The sequence below is a fragment of the Anser anser genome (genome assembly GCF_964211835.1).
Source record: "Anser anser genome assembly, chromosome: 6".
Lineage (NCBI taxonomy): Eukaryota > Metazoa > Chordata > Aves > Anseriformes > Anatidae > Anser > Anser anser.
The window spans coordinates 1,000,020-1,021,961 of record NC_139726.1 but is presented as its reverse complement, the minus strand read 5'-3'; the positions used below and the strand labels follow the sequence as shown (position 1 = coordinate 1,021,961).

The 21,942-nt window shown below is 57.3% G+C and overlaps 1 protein-coding gene and 2 long non-coding RNA genes across 5 annotated transcripts; 1 reads left to right on the top strand and 2 right to left on the bottom strand.

Moving 5' to 3' along the window:
• Positions 1 to 1,294: 1,294 nt before the first annotated feature.
• On the bottom strand, positions 1,295 to 7,713 carry NR4A2 (nuclear receptor subfamily 4 group A member 2). 2 transcript variants are annotated; one of them, XM_083841541.1, is made up of 8 exons: positions 7,331 to 7,713; positions 6,422 to 6,544; positions 5,281 to 6,146; positions 4,515 to 4,644; positions 4,314 to 4,402; positions 3,485 to 3,687; positions 2,914 to 3,092; positions 1,295 to 2,807 (listed from the first exon to the last, which is right to left on the bottom strand). In XM_083841541.1, exons 3-8 carry the CDS (start codon positions 6,142 to 6,144, stop codon positions 2,551 to 2,553), a joined length of 1,722 nt encoding a protein of 573 aa, XP_083697667.1. In that variant the 5' UTR covers positions 6,145 to 6,146; positions 6,422 to 6,544; positions 7,331 to 7,713; the 3' UTR covers positions 1,295 to 2,550. The 2 variants fall into 2 exon arrangements, with proteins under 2 accessions (XP_083697667.1, XP_083697666.1); XM_083841540.1 differs by having other exon boundaries at positions 4,239 to 4,402; positions 7,331 to 7,712.
• A 762-nt stretch (positions 7,714 to 8,475) lies between these two features.
• Positions 8,476 to 12,551, bottom strand: LOC310901577. 2 transcript variants are annotated; one of them, XR_014585911.1, is made up of 2 exons: positions 12,241 to 12,551; positions 8,476 to 8,925 (listed from the first exon to the last, which is right to left on the bottom strand). It is a non-coding gene; the product is annotated as an uncharacterized lncRNA (long non-coding RNA). The 2 variants fall into 2 exon arrangements; XR_014585912.1 differs by having other exon boundaries at positions 12,245 to 12,551.
• LOC310901580 lies at positions 8,809 to 9,914 on the top strand. The gene is made up of 3 exons (XR_014585914.1): positions 8,809 to 8,947; positions 9,063 to 9,166; positions 9,247 to 9,914. It is a non-coding gene; the product is annotated as an uncharacterized lncRNA (long non-coding RNA).
• Positions 12,552 to 21,942: the final 9,391 nt, after the last annotated feature.

The window sequence follows — 21,942 nt, the reverse complement described above, 5'->3', positions numbered from 1 at the left end:
TCGGCTCGGCACGGCTCGGCTCGGCACGGCTCGGCACGGCTCGGCTCGGGGCAGGGAGCGCCCGGGGCTGCCCGGGGCCGGGCCGGGCTCGGGGAAGCATCCCCGCACGGCGGGAGCGGCCGGGGCTGCGGGGCTCCGGGAGCGGGCCGCCAGCGGCGGGGAGGCAGCGGGGCCGGGCCCGGCAGGGCTGGGGCAGGCCGGGGGCACGGTGCCCACCTCGGTGCCCCCGCGGGCCACGGCGGGGGGAGTCGCGAGCAGCCCCGCGGCCGACGCCGGGAGCCCCCCGCTCCCCGCCGCTCCCGGGGCCGCTCCCCCTGCCCGGCACAGGCCTGGGGCCGGTACCCGCGGGCGCTCTCCCCGAGCCGCCCCTGCCCGCTCCCGGAGCCCCGACGGCGCGGGCGCCTCTGCCCCGGGGCCGCGCTCTCCCGCGTGCGGGGGACGCGGCGCGGGGCCGGGCAGAGGCTCGGGGGCTGCTCGGGGCCGGGAGCCGCCGCCCCCCGACGGGCAGAGCGGGGCGGCCGCGGGGCCCCCGCCAGCAGCCGCGGCTCGACGGGCGCCGCCGAGCCGTGCCCGCGGCCCGGGCCCGCCCCCTCCCGCTGCTCCTCCGGGGCCGGCCGCGCGGCGGGCGGCTGCGGGGCGCATCTCGAAGGAGAGGTTTGGAAAAGGCTGCGGGGCTGCGGCCCCGCGGGCACCTCTCGTTTCCCTGACGCAAGAGGCAGAAGTTTCCAAAATTCCCAGGCGGGCCCCCGGGGTTTCATTTCCGCCTCCCCCCGGGGCCCGGCGGCCCCGGCCGCGCCGCCCCCCCGCAGCCCGCAGCGCCCCGGCCCCCGCCCGCCTGCGGGGCCGACACCGCGGCGGGCCGGGACACGGCTGCCGCCCGCCCCCGGCGGCCCCCGAACTCCTCGGGAAGTTTCTAGGAAGGAGCTGGCCGCAGAGGCTTCCTGCAAAGGCGACGGAGAGAGCAGCTGCCCTCCGCCCCGAGCGGCTGCCCCGCGGCCCGCAGCCGCCCCCCGGCCCCGCGGAGCCGCCCGAGCAGAGCCGCCCGGGCAGCCCTCGGCTTGTGCGCCGCGGGGACCTGCCGCGACCCGGATCCGCGGAGGGACCGACCTTTGCGTCTCAGGCTCTCCTCCTGTTGCTCCCGCAGCCGGCGAGCTCTGCCGCACGCCTTACTGAAATGAAACCGCCCCATCCATTCTCCTGTGCGGTCTAACACTACCTTGTCAGAGTCTACTGTCCCGTATTTGCAACGGATGCTGGTGTTGGCGCTTCTCACTTAGACAGAAAGAAGACGAAATTCTATTCGTTTACATGTTTTATTGTTGTAAACATTAAAATTGTCTTTCTCAAAGAAAGAGTTATCAGGAAAAAAAAAATCAGCGTTTCTAACTGTCATACACCATAGAAAAAAAGGCAGTGACTTGTATAATGTGCCATACTGGGAATATACAAAGAAAAATACTACATAATATGGCAATATTAAAAATATTACTCGAACGTAAAATAATATATTAACCGACAATTTTAGACATAAAAAAAAAAATAATTCAAAGTGCTCAGTAATTTCCAGGGAGTTATGTATATTATAAGCACTCTGGAAACAGTCAAAAGCTGCTGCATGCAAGATTTGTTTAGCTTTAGACAACAAAATAATCAAGATATAAACTTCTTTTTTTAATCAACATCAACAGTACATACAACACTTACAAACAAGGAATGTCGGACGGTGTTTACAAACACTATGTGTCCCTTTGTCGAGGATTTCGGGTTTTGTAATACTTGTGCCCACCTATTTTACAATTGAGAAAATGTTTGAAGCTTAGATAACTACCAGTCTTTATAAAAGCTAACAGACTACATAGTGTCTGAAATACTATTTATAGAATATAGACATTACTGAAATAGCAAGTGCCTATAACATTGTCGCCCCAGAATCATCATGCCTTCCTTGTACGGAGTCATTTACTTTTCTTTCTCTTTATTCTCCTTTTTTTTTTTTTTGCAAACACTTTTAGATTTTCTCTTTAATTCTTTAGAATTGTTTCCCGTATTTATTCATAAATAGGCACAGAATAATTTTTAAAAAGCCAAACTGCATCTGATAAATTTACAAGCCTTTGCCTTCTTTAATGACATGCCACCCACAGAACATTTAGGTTTTGTATATATTACAGCTTTCTTTTACAGCAGAAAACTTTAGTCTTTAGGAGGGTGAGACTTGTGGGTCACCTTAATACTTTGTCACCGTTACGAGTCTTAGCTGCGCACCTGGCGTTGCCAGATAGGGTCATCTTTTTAATCAGAAGTCCTTAATAATAAATTCATTTATAAGCTGATAATAAAAAGTTTGTACCATGGTATTTGTGTAGTCCATGATCTGCATCCATGATGCCCCAGAGCCAAAATGCCCCTTCACGTTCTGCCTGCAGGAAGTTAGCAACACTTTTTTGGATGGGAATCTGGCACCCAAAGGTGCTGCCTTGTGCCCAGATGAATTCCCCTTCAGACAGGTGAAGTTTCTTTTAAGTTCAGTGTAAGTGCATGGGAAGAGTCTTAAAAAGGTAAAGTGTCCAGAAAAAGTTTGTCGATTATTGCTGGTGGTGGCACCAAATCTTCCAGTTTCAGGTAGAAAATGCGCTGCAGCCCCTGCGTGCAAAGCGTGCGAAGTTCAGGGAGCTTCCCCAAGAGTTTGGACAAATAATTGGGGCGATTCAACCCCCCATTATTAAAAGTCACATGGTCTTTGAGACAATTTACAATCTTGTTTTGCAGTTCTTCTACCCTCTTGGGTTCTTTAAGCCCATGCCTCTCTGCAAAAGACAAGGATGCAGGACATTACAGGTCTGACACTGCGGGGAAGGCAGCAGGGGAGAGGAGCTGCCCGGTGGCGCTGAGCGAAAAAGAGAGGGCACTGACCTGTCACCATAGCCAGGGCAGCGATGCAAGAGAACGCGGATATGTCGATGTTCATGTTTTGCAAGTTGGAGGAAAATTCAACAATGGAATCAATCCATTCCCCAAAGCCCCGGACGCACTGCAGCCGGTGCAGGACCACCCCGTTGCAGAAGATAAGCTTGCCCTCCACGGGATTTGACCTGGAAGGAATATGACAACCCCAAAATGAACAGATGAATGAGTAAAAGAAACAAATAGAAAAAGAAAGGAAAGAAAAACATAAAGGAAAAGAGGAGAGGAAAAAAAAGAGAAAGCAAAAGGAGGGGGAAAAGGGAGAGATAAGAGAGGAAGCGTGTGAGAGAGAAAGGCAAAAAAGAAATAAAAAGAAACGGACAGGTTTAAAAAAAGGAAAAGAAAGAAAATAGAAGATGGGGGAGCAAAGCTAAACAACTAATTACTTGAGGAGCAATAAATGAAGGATTTAGGAGGCACCTAATTACCGAGGAGTTAATAAAACGCAGCTCAGTGGACCTTGAAAGGATCTGATTTCATAATCGCGCAGAAGTCCCCCCCTCGGATTTTGGCCGCTTACCTGTAAGCCAGCCGCAGCACGAACAGCTCCAGGAAGGCGGATTCAAAGAGCAGGTCTTGGTCTGTTTTGGGAAGGTCGGTGAAGCCGGGAATTTTTTCTGCCCATCCTCGGATGATCTCCATGGAGCCGGTCAAGAGATCATAGAACTGCTGGATGTGCTGGGTGTCGTCTCCACTCATCTGGTAGTCAGGGTTAGCCTGGAACTGGAAATTCATTTTAAAAAGCACTTAATGAGGTTCTCCAAAGTATATAACCCGTGAAATTGCTAACCCCATTTCTAGTAGGGGAGCCAGGTTTTTATAACAATTAAACCTCTCTCTGACCAGTAAGGAAATTAGATGTTCCAGGGCAATTAATTCAATTAGGAACGGTGCTACGAGGTCGCTGCTTTAAATATGCAAACAGCCGCTTCCGTGCGGGCTGCAGCCGGGGCCGCCCCGCGCGGGGACGCGGCCGCTCCCCTGCGCAAAGCGAGCGGCGGGCCGGGGGCAGCGGCGGGGGCCGCGGGGGGCGGCGGCGGGGCCGGCCCGGCACGGCTCGGCCCGGCACGGCTCGGCTCGGCTCGGCACGGCCCGGCACGGCTCGGCTCGGCACGGCCCGGCTCGGATCGGCTCGGCACGGCTCGGCTCGGCTCAGCCCGGCCCGGCCCGGCCCGGCGCCCCGCTCACCCCGGCGGGCAGAGGCGCTGCCGGGCGGGGGCCGCTCCCCGGGCGGGCGCAGCGAGAGGTGGCTCCGCGAGCTCGGTCCAGCTTACCCTGGAATAGTCCAGGCTGGTCATAGCCGGGTTGGAGTCGACATGGGCTCTCACCAGCGCACTGATCAGACTCACCGGGGGAGAGGGGGGAGAGGGCTCCTGGGGGCTCTTCGGTTTGGATGGCAAGCGACCCCTCCGGCCTTTTAGGCTGTCTGTGCGAACCACTGCAAGAGAAGCGGCGCTCAGCCCCCCGCCGGGGCCCGGCACGGCCCGGCACGGCACGGCCCGGCACGGCACGGCCCGGCCCGGCCCGGCGGGAGGCTCGCCGAGACTCACCCTCCTTGACCATGCCGACGGCGAGGCACTTCTGGAAGCGGCAGTACTGGCAGCGGTTGCGGCGGCGCTTGTCCACCGGGCAGTTCTTGTTGGCCAGGCACACGTACTTGGCGTTCTTCTGCACCGTGCGCTGCGGGACGGAGCGGGGGGCGCGGCGGGGACGGCGCGGGGACGGCGGCGTCAGCCTCGGGGCCGCAGTGCCGCCGCCCCGCCGGGCTGCCCCTCCCGGCCCCGCTCCCGGCCCCGGCCCCGGCCCCGGCCCCGCCGCCGCTTTTTTCCCTATTCCTCTATTTCCTTCTCGTTTTTTTTTTTCCCTTTTTTTTTCTTTTTTTTTTCTTTTTTTTTTTCCTTTTTTTTTTCCTTTTTTTTTTTTCAGGGCATTTAACGGGAGAAAATTGCTAGCGTTAACATCTGAGCTAACCCCGCAGCTCCTAGCAGTGTTTTATATGCCAAGAGAAGGGAAGGAGACGCTCAGTAAATACAAATCCGTGGGCATTCATATTATTTACATTCCTTGGAGACCTCCTCTATTTAAAATGATAAGATTATTCAATCAGGATGGCGAAATAAAGAGATCACTTAATTTGACCACAGGGAATTCTGTTCCACTCGGTTAGCTCACACACGGCTCCCTGTCCTGGCCAATCTCGCTCCGGCGGGCAGCTCAGCGCCCCGCACCCCCGGCTCCCCGCACCCCCGGGCTCCCCGCGCCCCCGGCCCCCGCCGCCCCCCGCCCTCAGCCCCCCGGCCCCCCGGCGTGGCTCACCTTGAAGAAGCCCTTGCAGCCCTCGCAGGTGCGCACGCCGTAGTGCTGGCAGGCGGCGTTGTCCCCGCAGACGGCGCAGAGCCCCTCGTTGGACGGGGAGCCCCGCGAGGGCGGCGAGGGCACCTGGCTGTCCAGCAGCTGCGGAGCGTGGCCCAGCTGCAGCCCGGGGAAGGCCATGGAGGGCTGCTTGCGGATGGGGTTGGGCACGGCGAAGGCCTGCCCGTCCACGCCGTGGTGCGCCCCGGCCGGCTCGGGGTTCATGGGCACGTGCAGGGGCCCGTCGAAGCGCATCTGGCAGCTGGAGACGGGCGTGCCGGGGGGCGACTGCTTGAAGGAGAAGAGCGAGAGGCGGGAGACGGGCGTCTTCCGCTGCTCGATCATGTGCGTGGTGGCCACGTAGTTGGGGTGGAAGTTGTGCAGGGAGCCGGGGTCGTCCCACATGGGGCCGTGCTGCACCTGGAAGCCGGGCGTGGAGGGGGTCGGGGGCGACGAGGGCTTGTAGTACACGGAGCCCGAGTGGGACATCATCTCCTCGGACTGGGGGGGCAGGTGGCCGTGCTGCTGGTAGCTGTGCATCTGAATGTCTTCCACCTTAATGGAGGACTGCTGTCCGGACAGGGGCATTTGGTACAAGCAAGGTGGCTTCACGTCGTAGCTTGTGTTGTAGTTGTCCATAAAGGTACTGAAGCTGGGGAGAGAAGTGGTGGCAGTGATTTCAGTGTTGGTGAGGTCCATGCTAAACTTGACAAACTCTGGAGTTAAGAAATCGGAGCTGTATTCTCCTGAAGAGTGGTAACTGTAGCTCTGGGAGGCTGGGCTGGCTCCTTGCGGCGAAGACCCATACTGAGCCTGAACACAGGGCATGGCTGGAAACGAAACAGGGCAACACAGGCTCAGCCCGGACGACTGCGCCTCGTGCCCGCGCCGCGGGCCGCCCGCCGCCCCCGCCCCGCGGAGCGCGCAGCCCGGCCGGGGGGAGCCGCGGGTGCCGGCGGCCCGGCTGCGCGCCCCCGGCCCGGCCCGCCCCGACGGCGCGGACCCCGGACCCCCTCCCCACCCCGCCCCCGGTCCCCCCGGTCCCGCTCGGCTGCGGGGCTCCCGCGGAGCGCGGCGGGCAGTGCCGGGAAGGGCGCTCACCGACCTTCAGCCGAGGGAGAGGCGTTTCCGAGGGAACTAAAGGCGGACAGCGTCGGAGGCCGGCGGGGAGCGAAGTTTCCGCGATTTTAGCAAACGGAGGCGGACTCCAGCCCGCCCGGTGCGCTCGCTGCAACACACACACGGGGCGCGCGGGTCAGGGCTGCGCGGGGCGGGCGGCACCGAGCTCCGACGGCACGGCCCCGGGCGGAGCCCCCGCCCCGCGCGGCGCCCGGAACGGGCTCGGGCAGCGGCCCCGCAGCCGGGGCTTCCTCGGGGCCCCGCCGAGAGTTTCCCAGCGGGAGGAAAACTTTCCGGAGGCGGGCCGCCGAGCCGCGAGCGCTCCCGCCCTCCGTTCTCCGCCCGGTGCGGTCCTTGCCTCCGCGGTGCCGTGAGGGGCAGCCCCGCGGGGCGGGCGCGGAGCGGGGCCCGCGGCACCTTCCCGTGCCACCGCGGCGCCCCGGCGAGGCTCGCAGCCGCCGCCCGGGGAGGGCACGGCCGACGGCAAGCGCGGACTAATTCAAACCAGACGGGAGCCGCGGCCGGGCAGCCCGGGCTCTCGGCGTCACGCCGCCGGGACTGACGGGGGGTGACGCGCTCCCGGGGGCGGCCCGGCCCGGCCCGGGCGGGGATCGGGGCTCTGCCGGGACGCCGCGGAGCCCCCCGGGCCGGCCCCGGCCGGGAGGGCGCCGGGACCCCGCGGCACGGCGCTCCCACGGGCGCTCCGCGGGCGGGACGCGCGCGCGTCGAGCTCGGAGCCGCCGCCGCCCCCGCGCCTCCCCCGGCCGCCCCCGACGGCGGCGGCTCCGCTCCGCGCCCCGTGCGCGGAATCCCCGCGGGCAGCGCCCGGGCGCGCGGGGCCCGTGCCGGCGGCAGGCGCGGGGCTGGGCGCGGGGCTGAGCGCCGCGGGACTCACCGGAGAGCGGAGACCCGCGCGGGCATCCAAGTGCCGGGCGGCGGTGGGCGCGGGGCGGGCGGCGCGGCGGGGCTCGGCGCGGCTCGGCGCGGCTCGGCACGGCCGGGCACGGCGGGACTCGGCGCGGGGCAGCGGCGGCAGCGTCGCGCCGTGCGAGCGAGGCGGTCGGAGTGGCCCTTCCCCGCAATGTGCCTTTGTTTATGTGCGCTCCGCATCGCGAGCCAACATGCACCTAAAGTCCCCGAGCGTCAGCGCGCGTCAGCGCCGCCCGCCCAATCAGCCCGCCGCGGGGCCGGCCTCCCCGCTCCGTTGGCCAGCGCTCGCTTTGGTAAATTTCCGACGTGACATCACCGCCCGCCGCCGCTTAAGGTGGGCACGGCCGCTCGCGGCGCCCCGCGGGCCGCCCCCCGACGGCACGGGCCGCCCGCCCGCCCGGCGGCGCTCCCGGGGGCTGGGGCGGGGACGGGGGGCAGGCGGCGCCGCCCGACGGTGCCGCCCGCGGCGCTCCGGGCCCCGCCCGCCCGCTCCGCCGCCTCCCCCCGACGGCCGCCGGCGGGGCCGGGCGCCGCGCGGGGCGCGCTGCGGGGGGGGCGCGGCCGCCGGGGTGCGCCGTGAGCCCGGCGCGGGGGGCGCCCGTCGGGGGGGGGGCGGGAGCGGGAGGCGGGCGGGGCCCCCGGTGCGCCCCGTCGGGCCCGCGGCACCTTAAGCGGGGGCGGGGCGGGGGGCGGGGCGGGGGGCGGGGCTCATTTGCATGCGCGCGGCGGCGTCACCCGCCCGCGGCCAGGGGAAAAAGTGAGCGCGGGGCGGGGCGGGGCGGGGCGGGCGGCGCGTGACGCAGGGGGCGCCGCCATTGACGCAACCGCGCGGCGCGCCAAAAATAGCCCCGGGGGGGGGGGGGGGGGCGCGGGGGTGTCCCGGGCCGCCCCGTCGGGGGCTCCCCGGGCCGCGCCTGGCGGCCGCTCGCTGCTCTCCTGCCCCCAGCCTCCCTCCTCCTCCTCCTCCTCCTCCTCCTCCCACCGCCGGGTCCCCCCTGGCCCAGGCCCGCAGCTCCCCCCGGGTGCACCGGGACGGGCGCCCCGGGGAAGGGCAGGGGGCCCCCGTCCTGTAATAGCGCCCTCGTGGCCGCAGGCAGCTGGAGCCGTGTGTGCGTTCAGCAGCGCTTTATTGTGTGCCCTCGGTACAGGCCCCGCGCGCTACGCGTGCCCCCCGCTCCCGCACGTCCCCGCACCGCGGTGCCAGCAGGCGTCGGCGCTCCGTGCCCACCGCCCGCCCGCTCGTCCCACGGAACCCCGTCTCCAGGCCCCCAGCGGGGTCCGTGGGGGCCGCGAAGGGCAGCGGTGCTCAGTGACTGGGCAGCGGTGCGGTCGGGTGAGGCCAGGTCAGTCCAGCAACAGCACTGCGCTTGGCCCCGGCCCATCACAGCCCGATCGTGCAGCTGGGGGTGATGGCACGCGGCGATGGCACGTGGTGATGGCATGGGGCTGCTCATCAGGAGGCGACAGGAGCGGCGAGGGCACAGAAACGCAGAGCCACGCTGGGGCACCTCGGGGTCATCGCCGCCCTTCCTCAGGCTGCGTCCCCTGCTGCAGTTCCGCCTGGAAGAAAGAAAGAGCTCGCGTAAGTACAGCTCCCTTTCCGCGGCTCGGGGAGGAGGCGAGTGGCTGTTACACAAGGGCCCGCTGTGGGGACCCGCAGGGGTTTTGCAAGAAACAGAAACATGCTCCTTGTTCAGGAGACCTGAGCGTGCAGGAGCCCTTCTCCGAGGTGTTTCCGAAGGCTGGAAGGAGGTGCTGCCTGTACACGCGGCCTGCCGGTACCGCCCGGTACAGAGCGCAGGTTAGGACCCGGTGCACCTGAAGCAGCACAGCCCGGACACACAGCGCCAACGTTTCAAACACAAAATTCTTCCCTTACAGAAAAACCCTGTGAAGCACTTGAACATGAATGGCTTATGTGAAACTACGATCGTTCCTTCTCAAGTCAGTCACCGTTCTCACGCTGGGGCTGCTTCCCCCGTTAAGCTCCAGCTGCACAACCCCCGCGCCGCCCCAGACCGACGGCTCCGCTCAGCGCGCTCCCCCTGCCCGGCCGGGGCCGGTGCCAGCGCCGCACCACGGTTCGTCCCGGCTGTAATTTCACCTCGGTGAAGGAACCTTACTGCACAGACCCTTATAGGGACAAGAAATACGTCTAATTACCATATCCTTAGAATAGACGTAATATAAATTTCATTACTCACTTAAAAGTTCTAAAGTTAACAGCATAAACTTGAAGTTGAGTAATTAAGTAATCCTTATATAGACACTTATTAAAGTATTTATACATATTATCTTAAATCTACATCTATCATTTTGCCAATTAAAATTAGGACTTTAATTGCAATTAAGTAATTTAATTGCCAATTGAACAGCAAAATTGCTAAGTGACTAATTTTAATGCCTATTTTAATTACCAATCATGACTGGGGAGGGAGCTAATCAAGCGGTATCAGAGTAATGATGTGAAAAAAAACGGAGAACAAACATTCAAGACTACATGCTTTTAAAAAAGAACTCTAAATTAAATAAATGCAAACACAATTTTATACATGCGGCGAAATGCTGTATTTCGGTGTCTAAATACACGCGCACAAAGGACACGTTTAATTAAAAAGAGCCGCCACTCTTCCCCTAAAGTACTGAAGGCGAAGCGCCCCGCGTTCCCCGTTCTGCCTGGGGCTCCCTGAAACGCAGCCCCCTGCCTGCGCAGGGCCCAGGTCAGCAGGCTGAGCTGCCCTGCAGACCCGTACTCGGGGGGGGAAATAAAGCCATGCACGGAGGCAGACCCCCAAACGCCTCTGACGGCGTCTGCAAGGAGAGGCGGTGGCGTTGCAGGCCAGGGGCATGCCTGCACCTCCAGGCCCCCGAGGGCCCCCCGGGGCTGCAAGAGCCTGGTGCAGCAGGGCCGTGCCACACCGCCAGCGCCCACCGCCGCTGTCCCTTCCCGTCCCGCCGGCTGGTCCCTCTGCCCCATGGGGAGCGCACACGCAGGCACACGCACGCAGAGATGCGCTGTCACCATTCCTGCTCCCCCCAGCAGTGGTTCCAACAACAGGTGAATCACGATCGCTTCCGACGTGCCAGGGAAGGGCCATAGCCGAGCGTGCCGCAAAAAATAAAATCCCGCGTTCCTGAAGGGCTTTGCCCACCGCTAACAGGGTCTTGTACCTTCCAGCTCGTCAGAGCTCCCGCAGAAGGGCCCCCCGCGGCGCACCCCAGAGCCCGTATTTTGGGACACGCCTGGGCAGAGGCCTGGCTCGGCCACTGGCATTTCCAATAGAAGCACAACATTCACGTCTCTGCGATGTGCAAGCACAGACAAGAGGGAAACTGCCGAGGTCTAAGGGAAAGCCACGGTGCTTGTTTAAGATGAAGATGCACATGAAACGACCTGTGGTTGCCGTACTCGTACCTCCAGCAGCAGCAGGAGCACCATGGGTCAGTCACCGTGACGAAACTCTGGTTGCCCCGGCCGTGACAGCAGCAGCCGCAGCGGCCAGGCCGTGCCGGGGCAGCCAGCAGGCGGGCAGCGCTGCAGCCGGAGCCAGCAGCCCGCACGGCGGCACACGGTCAGCGCTGCAGCGAGCGCCAGCGGTGACCACGAAGCACCATAACCGCTGTGAGGTGCCTACCTCAAAAGTTTTACGAATGCGTAAAGCGTGAGCTCTGTGATGTGTCTGGCAGTCCTGGGCTTCACGTCATCGCGGGGATGGGTAATGCAGGAGGTGACCGCTTGTTCGGTACGTGGGCAGCTCCACCTGCAGCACCCCACGGCAGCGGGGCACAGCTTCGCTCCTTCCCTCTAGAGGCCGTGGGGCAGCGGCTGGGGCCTGTGGGCGACGGGGCCGCGCTTGTCCGGTACGCAGAGGGTGCTGCAGCGGCAAAGCGACCCGGTTCTGGCAGCGAGCGTGCCTCCCCTGCGCCCCGTCCCACCCTGCGAGCACTGTGTGGTGGGGGAGGCACCGCGCTCCTCTCAGCAGGGCAGGAGCTCGAGACTCCCACAAGGTGCCTGACAGCGGGCGGCGTGACGTGGGGCAGCGACTCCCGTCCATCGGGCCAGAACAGCAGCTAAGGCCGAGGCCGCTGCCCTGCGACGGGACGGGTTTGCGGCGGGTCCCCAGGGCCGCACCGCACCTTGCTGCCTCTGGGCGCAGGCCCCGCGGGCGGTGTTTGTGGGGCGGCACGAACCCCGAGGCGAGCAGCGCCACCCCCGTGAGACGCGGGGCACGGGGGCAGCGGGACGGGCCCCGAGCGCGCCCCGGGAGCTTGCCCGGTGCAGGGCGAGGGGTCGCAAGGCGAGCCCCGATGCCGGGCGAACGCTCCGGGCTCTGCCCCACGGGCACCCCCCGCTTTCCCTACGGTTTCCGAAGGAGCGACTTTCTGCCCGCCCGCCCGCCCGCGGAGCACACCTGGCACCGAGCTGGGCAGCGCCGGGCGCTACGGGGGTACCGCGGGGCTACCACGGGGCTACCGCGGGGCTACCGCCGGCTACCGCGGGGCTACCGCCGGGTACCGCGGGGCTGCCGCAGCCGCGCCGGGCTCCCCTCGGCCCCCCCGGCGGCGCGGTGCCCCCGGCAGCCGGTGCCGCGCCTCGCCCCGCAGCGCCCGGAGCCGCCCGGCAGGGGCTCGTCCCGGCTCGGGGCTGCCGCTGCCACCCGCGGGGCCGCCGCTCGCCGGCTGCCGGCCGGGCTGCGCTCGGGAGGCCCGGCTGGCGCTCGGGGCTGGCGCTCGGGGCCTCCCCGGGCCGCCCGCCCGCCGAGCCCGAGCTGCCGCGCGGCGGGACCCGGCCGGGCCGGCACCGCCGCTGCACCGGGAGGCGCCCGGCCCCGGCCCCATTCCCCCGCCCCCCGTCCCGGTGCCGTCCGCCGCTACCTGCCTGTGCCGGGTCGGTGCGGGCCGGGTCCGGCTCCGGCTCGGGGTCGCGCTCCCGGTCCGGCTCCGGGTCCGGTCCCGGTCCCGGTCCCGGTCCGTGCCCGGTGCCGCCGCCCCCGCCGCGCGTCAGCGGCCGCCGGGCGCCGCGCTCCGTGACGTCACGGCCCGGCCCGGCGGGGGCGGTGACGCCACGCGGGGGCTGCCCGCGCCCCGCCCCGCCCGCTGCCGGCGGCGGCCCCGGGACCGGCGGCCCCCCCCCCCCCCCCCGGGGGCACCGCGCTGTGACGGCCCGGCCGCCCGGCCCGCGGGGGGCTCACCCGCACGGACGCGGGGCGTAACGCCGCGGGGACGCCGGGCTTCACGGGGCCCGTTTCTGTAACCCGTAACCGAACACGGTTCGTCGGAGCCCTCCCGGCGTGTGGGGCGCTTGGCCGGGGACCCGCCGCTGGGCACGGCCGTGGCCCTCCCGTCAGCACAGCCCCGCCGCCTCGCCTCTCCCGAGGGGCGGCCGCGCGCCCGCGCCTGGGGCCGAGCCTGGGGATGTGCGGCGGGCCCGAGGAAATCACTTCACGTGCAGGCTGCGGGCCTCGAGGCCCCCGGGGGGGCGGTACCTGCAGCACCGACACGGCGCCTGGGAAGCCCGCCGTGCTCACGGCTGGCACGTGGGAGCTCGTGCCGGTGGGTCCCGCGGCGCTGCCGGGGTGCTGCCTGTCCTGCCGGGGTGCTGCTGGCCCCGCCGGGGTGCTGCCGGCCTCCTCCCGGCCCAGCGCCGCTCCCGCGGGGGCTGTCGCACGAGCAGAGGCCCCTCGGGCCCCGTGCCCAGCGAGAGGCCTCCCCGGGCGGGGCGGCTCCTTGCGCTTGGCCTCGTGGCCTGTCCCGGGCCGTCGGACACGTTTCACTTCCAGCCGTCACCAAGCTGCCTCTCGCAGCCGCTGCTGTGAAACGAGTACGAACCGTAACGCGCGGCCCCGTTTTGGCAAGAGGGCTTTTCTTCACGGCTAACGTCACCCGGGGCAGCGCGTCGAGTAGGCCGGCACGCTGCGATTCAGCCTTGGCCGCGCCGCGTGGCGCGATGCGAACGTCGGCATTGGCACCCTGCGGCTGCCTGCTCCCAGCTCGGCCTCGCGCTGCAGCTCGCCCCGCGGCCATAAAACAACGCCGTGCTGGGGAGTAGCGCCTCGCGGGAGCCCGGTAATGCTCTGCGCAGTACCACGCTGACGCAGGGCTGCGCGCCTCGGGAGCCAGGGGGAAAACCAAAAAAAAACTTCTGATAGATGTGAACTTGCAAAACTCTTCGCCTGTGTGACTGTAGCTGTTATTAGAGGTAAATGGCAGGGAGAATAAGCCCATTAATGCAGATTGTTAATTGAAAACAGGACTTGTGGAGAGAATGTAGTTTGTAATTATGAACATAGTTATTAAAATATCATTTTGCTTTTTAAAACGCCTGACTCTAATACGGAGTACGAAGCGGTTGCATTTAAAGAAGTTAATTATTTCCAGAGCTTCAAAAAAGGAAGTCTAAGCTGAAAATGATTTACCAATTGTTAAGTCTGTTTTCTAATTATCAGTTTCACAAAGCTGCTGTGGAATACCAGTTTAAACTGATTTTTACTTACGAAGAAACGTGTGCAGGTTCTGGTTCCTCTCTGGCAGTGTGCTGTGGGTATTTCTGCGGCACTGGGTCACACCTACAGGCCTTACTTCACGAGGGCTCCCGGGTAACACTTCTCCCGTTTCGGCCTCCCCGGGGCTCTGGCCGGCTCACCCAGAGCGGCGCTCCCGGTGGTCTGCCCGTCTTGGCGTGGCTCCTGGGGGCGGCCGCTCGCGTGCCCGAAGCGGTGTCAGGCGCCTCGCGAGACCCGGCAGGAAACAAAGAGGAACATTTTTGTGGGGAGCACATGCCGGCGAGAGCTGGGCACGCGTTACGCAGCCAGCAACGCCTTTGGCAAAGGACCCGTGCGACAGCATCTGCAGCGCCAGCGTCTGCGGCCGTGCACGTGGACTCCCATGTGCTAGCGGCAGCGTGCAGCGAGGGGCTTCTGCGCGTGGGGCTTTCGTGCACCGGCCCGAGCATCCCGGCAGCCTCGGCCTCCACGGCCGGTCCCGGTGGGCCCTCTGGTACCGCGGAGGCACCGCGGGGAGGAGCCGGGTGGTCGGTCTGTCTGTCGCCGGCTGACCGTCGGAGCTCCAGCCCTCTCGCCATGCCAGCAGCGTGCCTCTGCGTGCAGCAAGGCGCTCCTCGTGTTCAGCGCAAGCGGAGCACTTCACACATCCAGCGGTACACAAAGCGTATGCCTGCCTCGCTCGGTCAGCGAAATGACGATGGAGAAACGGGCACGTAATGACACGCAAGGAATAGTGTAAGCTCCTTTGCAACATGTGAAACACAGTAAGCAATAGGCACTGATTTGAGAAAGAATGATATTAAATAAGAATATTTGAACTGTAGTTCAACCTGCACACAGAGCGGAGGAAAAGCTGTTTGTTTTTTCAGCTTTAACTAAACGGGATCCAGTTCTTCAAAAAAAAAAAAAATTAAAACTGAAGTAAAAATTGAATCCCATTAATATTCCTAGTGAATAAAAATGTATTATTTTGTGGATGGCAGAGCTTTAATAATAAAAGGTATTATAAAAATCTGGATTGAATATTTACCAGATGTTCAATACAAAAGCCAACAAAATTAGCCCATATCGATGCGATAAGCAGGAAGAAATATAATAGCTTCCAGATCGCAACATTCCGGTACAAGAAACCATTGGAAAAGCAGGTCAATTCTTATATTAGTCAAATTCCTATTAAATTAGCCCATACTTTTCAACAGGAAAATCTGCAGAACTCGCCCTATCGACATATTGACACGAGGCGTAAACATATTGCTTTGTGGCTCACAGCAATCCAACACCCCGCAGAGCTCGCCGCGTGCTGCTGCTCAGACCCTGGCGAAGTCGGGGCGGACGGGCTGCGCACGACATTTTGTGGGAGCGAAGCCTCGTGACAATATCCCCCACGGCCGTGGTTGCTCAAGGCATTACCTGAGTAAGGCTACACTGTGGTAGGAAAAGATACACGGAAGGGAACAAATCCGCTCTTGCAGAGGGAGGCCCTGGATAAAGCAGGATTTAATCACGCTTTGGCACCCTTCTCTGACCGTGTGACACACGCGGGGCAGAATCTGCGCTCTCACTGGTGAAAAATCTGCGCTGCTCTAAGTCGAATTAGCCTGGATCAGTAGCAGAGCAAGGCAGGGGACAATATTTGTTCCCAAGTCTTCGGGCTGTAAGGCTCAGGCGTTTCTTTGGGGTTGATGACTTCAACATAAAGGGACGAGTATCAGCCCTGCTCTTCCACAGGAACCTAACATTGCTTTATTAAGGCTTTTGAAGAAATAGTTCTAGTCCTCCTCATTTACTTACCATCGTATAGTGGCTTTCTAAGAATTTATTCTCTGTGTTGTAAGAAGATCCTATTTAACACAGGCTGTAATTGTCTTGTGTGTCTAATTATTGTTCAGCCTTCTGTCAAGATGCTTTGACACTGCAAGCTCCCAGCAAACACAACTAGCATTTGAGAAAATGCGTAGACCAGTGAAAACCCCTTTGACAAATCTGAACCATAAAGTATCTGCTGAAGCAGTAAATCTGCATTTCTGTTACACTGTCAAATATACAGGTTAACATCTGGAAAGCGAGTTTGGGGAATTTATTCAGGGGAAAACAGAGCAGGAATTAACTGCATATGCTGGTATATCAAAAAACGCAAACAAAACCAAACTCTTGACCCTGTCACACAACATCCTTCTTGGGATGGTCAATGCCACTGCAGCCAGAGAGAAAAAGAGGGGATTTTGGGGAGGAAAGTATGCAGGGATGCCGAATAGTGGAAAGGAAAAAGTCAGGAAGGAATTACTGTGTGAATGTGAAGGAGAACAGTTTTTAAAAACCTCGTCAATATTTAGCAAGGTGGAATGTGCAGGTCCACCCTCTTTCATTATCAATACCCCCATCAGCTACCAGAGCTTACTTCGATGAAGGAATCAGAGGAAAACTGGAAAATACCTTCAGTTCAAGGCGTGAGTCAAGTGTTGTTATTAATAGCACGCTTAATTCCAAGTGGCATCTAAATCAGGTAAGTCTGGGAAGGTAAAATGAAGGGGGAAAATTGCCATAAGAGTCTCTGATTAATGAGTAAAATACAATTATCTATTCTCAATGAACAGGCAGAGTACTAAACATTATGACCAACATTTTTAGAGAGCTCCCTGGACACGGCTCTAACCCAGCGCAGCTGCAGAGCGGCTGGGGAGGAGCAGCGTTACAGCCGGCCCCGAGCACGGCCCCGCACGCTGCACGCGGGGCAGGCGTCTGTGGGCTCTCTGCAACAGCCACGGTTCCCCGTGCAGTGCAGAGGAAGCAGAGCAGCCTCACCTGGGGATTTGTTCTGGTAACCAAAACCCTCGGGTTAAAACAGCCGGCACTGCCAAAGCTCCAATCCTTGCAGATATCCTCTATGCGCCTCAGTCCTTTCTAAATCCCTTTATTGAGCTGATGCCTGCATTCCAAGGATGTAGGGTGAGACAGTACGGGTCGGGATCTTGCTCTTTTCAAATACTGCATGTTGTTACTACTTTATCTAAGTTAAGCTCTGAAATGAAAACCATTCCTTATTCACTGAATTCGAGGTCTGAATTAGCATTGTTTCTGTTGCTCCTTCCTGGTTCTGACTAATCTTAGCATTGTACCCGATGGAAAGTTTAACTTCACGGCCCACTGAAGGAGTTACTGCAACAGATACTGGTTTGTCTTCCACGAGATTAACGTGAGCCTCAGTGTTTGATATCCCTTGTAGGAATTTGTTCACTTCAGTAATAGCAATAAACTCCTGTCCTAGGGGTTTCTCAGTTACTCATGCTCCTGGCATCCATTGCCAATGAGGCTTTCACTTTGCTCAGTTTTTTGTTAACAAAAAAATCATGTTGTCCTTTGGTGTATGATGCTTTTCCAGCTATTTTTAGGTTCATTTGCTGTACTACGGCTGCCTGGCAGCAGAAGCGTGGCAGGATGTGATAGATGAGTTGTAGCTGCTGCTCTAAGACAGTACTGGTGTCAATCTATTTGCGCTAGTGCACAAGAATAAAGCAGTTATTCTGATCTTTTTTATATACTTAAACATTACTGAAATAAGATAAATGTAAAGTTTCCAGCTCAAGAGTAACCTAAAACCAGAAATAAAACCCAACTGTATTTTTTGCAAGAGCTACTAGCAGAAGCCCTTTTTCTGTTGTGTTTTTCCCTTCTCGGTGAGCCTGGCTAAAGTCCGTTTCCCCACATGGATCAAGAGAGTGGAAAAAGATGGAAAGATAGTTTTATGTGAGAAGATTTATGATTTCTGTAGGGAGAAAATGCTGAGTACACTCGGCCCCTGATTTGCAGAGCAGGCAAAGGGAATAACGCTGCCCCCGGGATGGGGCCACCCCTCTCTTGCCGCGAGTGCCACCAAAGCAGCCTGCAACCCACCTCTGCGCTGCTGAGCTCCGTGCCCAGCATACAGTCAGGGCAGAAAGCAAACTGCGGTCACGTAACCGCTGAGGGCACAAGGGAAGGTGCTTGCCAGGGAAGGTGTCTGAATTACCAAGGACAAGCAACGGCCTGGATTCTTCAACCGTGCTTGAAGCAACTCGCCTCCAGCTAGCAGGAGAGAATAGACAACACGGATGTCGGACAGAATTAATCAGTTTAACTTCTTTTGTCCACGCGGAAATCAAACCTTTTAGTGATATTCAGAGTCAGCGTTATACATAGAATAAATTGTTGGCTGTGGTAATCAGCAATGATGAACAATTGTTATTAAGTGCAAAAAAAGCACTTATTAATATGAGGCTGCATCTCCAGGTCAGTATGGTTGTATGCAGTTTTATAAGCTACACACCTCATCCTGTACTGTAACTTATTTATTTCCAAAATATTTATCTCTTTTTTTTTTTTTTCTGAAAAAGCATGTATGTTTTATATTCCAGACGTAACCTGAAGAACAGGATTAACAGAGAAGCAACAGACTCTCCTCGCGGAAGAAAACGGAGCGCTGGAAACTGAAATGCTCTGTAGTAATTTGAAGTAAGAGTTATGTTTGATTTAAGATGATGAGCTTGAGCCTTGCCTTCTTGTTGTGTAATTTCAGACAACCATAAAGGATCTTAGCTAATATTTGTAATGGTATTGTGGTTCAGATTGGGTTTATGAGCATGTCATATGATACTTAGCACCAGAAGGTGATGTGTTTCAATAGAGATACATATGTATTTCCAAAACTTTTCCAGGAACAACAAAGAGGATTTGTTCTGAGAGAGCTCAGAATGTCTCTTCCTTAAAAATGCGATACTTAGCAAGCAAGTGGAAATAAATATATATTTTTTTCTTACGTATCATGTTTCTGCATTCTGGGGACTGAGTGAGAACTGCAGCCGTGGACTAAGGTTCACAGTGTTTAAGGAAATGCTTTGACAAATAACAATAATAGTGTACTTTTGCAGGGTTGGGGTAAAATATCTTACAGAGTATTGTAACCGGCCATTCTCTGAACAAATATGAAGTTTCCTGTCTGTCCTTGTGAGAATGCCACGCTGGTTTCCAAATCAGCTTCTGTCTTGGCCTCACAGATAGGACTGTAAATTAAAGCCTGTACAGAAAGCAGTAGCATTTAACTGTCTGGATGCTTCAGCTTTATAGTCTGTGTAAACCTGCATAATTGTGCTACGCTCTGTCTTCCTGAGTTTTACAACAACATTCCTATTTGCATCAAATCCTGGAATGTTAATTTTCATCTCTTATTACGCTGAAGAACAGTTGAGGTTCCTTTTATTAAGTCATCCAGACTTCCACCTGCTTCCTGAGGGCTAAATTTGGCTGAGAAAACCATTGTAACATTGTGTAATTAATTTGCCAGTCAAATAATTTCTTCAGGGCTATAATTTACTTATCCGTCTGCAACCCTAATGAATCTCCCAGTTCAGTGCTTTAATCCTGTTTTCTGCCTTTTTATCTCCTTTTTGACTCTAACTTTCATAATTCTTACTATTGAATGGGAATAACAAAAAAACAGCTAAATATTTGGATTCTGTAGTACGCATTGCATGTCTGGGAACTAATGAAACACTTCCCTGCTTTACTCCTCCAGTTCTGGCAATCCACCACATCAAATACGGGAGTTAACTCGATGAAAAGCAAAGATGTGAAAATACAGGAGAAAAAGTGATTTGCATTCGGAGGACTTAAGACTGTAACTTCATTCCAACCCAGTGTAGCGCATGTGCAGAACTTCCTCATTGTTATTCTGAGCACTGTGTTCCCTGATTAATGGGACTAGGGAAAAACTATTTGCTAAAAGTTGGCAAATTTTTGAGTTGTTTAATTTTGCAAATCACAACTGTCCTGTGGTTTTTTTTTTTGTTTGTTTTGTTTCCTAACACATCTATTATTTTAAAATGGTTTGGTAAGTTTCACAAGTAAGTAGTCAGTGTGTTGTTCATAAGCTCTGTAATTTGTTGCTTTGGTTATGTTTTTTCTGATCTCTGACAGGAACGTTTTTTGAAGGAGGACAGGAATGCTAAATAAGGTATAAATAATGCCAGAGATCTGTGAATAGTCTGCACTGACTCACCTAGGTACTCACAAATGCATGGACAATACGATCATATGATAGAAGAAAAATAACTTTAGCTGCATATTTATAAATGTCTGGTGCCATTAAAACAGGCTCTGGCAATAGGTCAAGACTTCTAAGAGACAGTACGCAGCCCTTCAGCACCAAAAAATTAAGACAGATGGCCCAGAGATCTTGTTCAGGCCGGACTGTGTAAAGCCACGAACGTGGATGGTTGGATGGGATCGATGAAATGAACTATCTTCGCATATTTGTTCTATGGTGCCGTGTTTTAGTTCTGTATTTTATTGAATTAGTGTATTTATTTTAAGAAGGAATTTTGACTGCAAACATTTAATTCCGGGAACGAGTGCAATCATAGGAAACCCTATCAGAAAAAAAAAAGCCTCTCCCCTCACAGTTTTGTTGGAATCGTTCTTGTGAAGTCTGTACGTTGGGTAACTTTGAAACTGAGCTCTTTTCAGGCTGGATCAACGGAATCCATCAGCTTGGAGAAAAATTGATGTGGAAAATACAGAGTGAACTTCAACGTGTGTTTAATGAGAACTGATGAAAAATGCAAAATCTTGATCAGATTCAATGAAAACCATATCCTGAGGGACAACGAAGGCCTCCGTTAAACGCGAGTACCGTTGGTGAGGTACCAGGAATGAGTTAATCCCACTAAGAAACGCAAGAGGAGGGACGGCCAGATAACAGAGTGACATTGTTTTTCCCTGATGTCAGCATAGAAACCCAAACACAAAGAGGTGAATGTAGTCCTATGAGAGAGCTGTTGAGAAAGCTGAATGTTGAGTTTGTGCCGAGGCATACAGCAGAATTAAAAACTACTCCGTGCAAGATGACAAAGTGTTTCCTGGAACCAGAGGCTGCCTCCAGACATCTGGACAAGACCAGGGCTGTGCGGACAGTCAGGATCATGAAATGCGTGTGCAGTATCACTGGGAACTTTATTGCTCCTACGGCAGCAACAGCTCTCGATTTCTGCTTTCTGAAGTTTTAAGAACACGCAGTGTTGGTAGGCTTGAGTTTACCACTGGGGAGATTTATAGCTATACATGGGTCATTTTGATTTACTGTATAGTTCAGTGTAAGGCAAATTATTTCCTCCTGTAGGATCCACGTGTTGAGTCTTGCCTGAATACCTCAATTTATTCTGTATTTGTTAGGTGGTGGTCTAGAGGATATTTAGATCTAGCAGCGATAGAGACTTTGTTTCACTATAACACAAGCTGCACATAAACTCTTGCACGGGCAACACAGGAATATTAATTAAATACTTGCTGATATGCTTTGGATCTGTACCTGCTCTTCTCAGCAACTTGAATGTGCTCTGCTGTGACCTGCCTCCCGAAGAGGAAGTTTCACAGGCGGATTGATTGTCCCTCAGAGCTGCACATCCATGAAGACACAGTAATACCTGCATTCAGACCATATTCATTTTCTGCTATTCTAAGATCTACAGAAGGCTAAATTAAAGGAGAAAAAAAAAAGTTTTTAATGGCTTTGTGCTTTTATTTCAGGGATTGGTGTCAACCTGCTCTGAACCTTTAACTCCGTCCTGTTATGAGCCACTGTTATTCTGTGCTTTGTGTTAAAAGACAAGTGAAAATGTGAGTTGTTGATGTTACGAATTTCAAAATCGGCAGCACTGGAGGAGCAGTGTTCAGCGGGCAGTGCTGAAACATCCACGGCTGCCTGTGGCAGCTTGTTGTAGTGCTATAAATTAAACCCACTCTAGTATTACGTGCCACAGTGTGGATGCATATTGAGGGCAGAACAGCGCTTGTTACGGAGACAGACAGTGCTCAGGTTCTGAAAATAAATCTGAAAGGCGTGTGGGACCAGACAGTTCGCACTGAAGCTAATGGAAGTTGCAGGTTTTGCTGGGAATGCACAACCAGAAGAGCCCGGGTGTTTGTTTTTATTTTCTTTTAGTAGCAGGGCTCTGTTTTCACCAAGTCCACATTTAGGTTGGAACAAGCCCAGGAGAGGTGCATTTTATGTTAGGAGGTACCTAGTCACTCAAGTTGACGACTT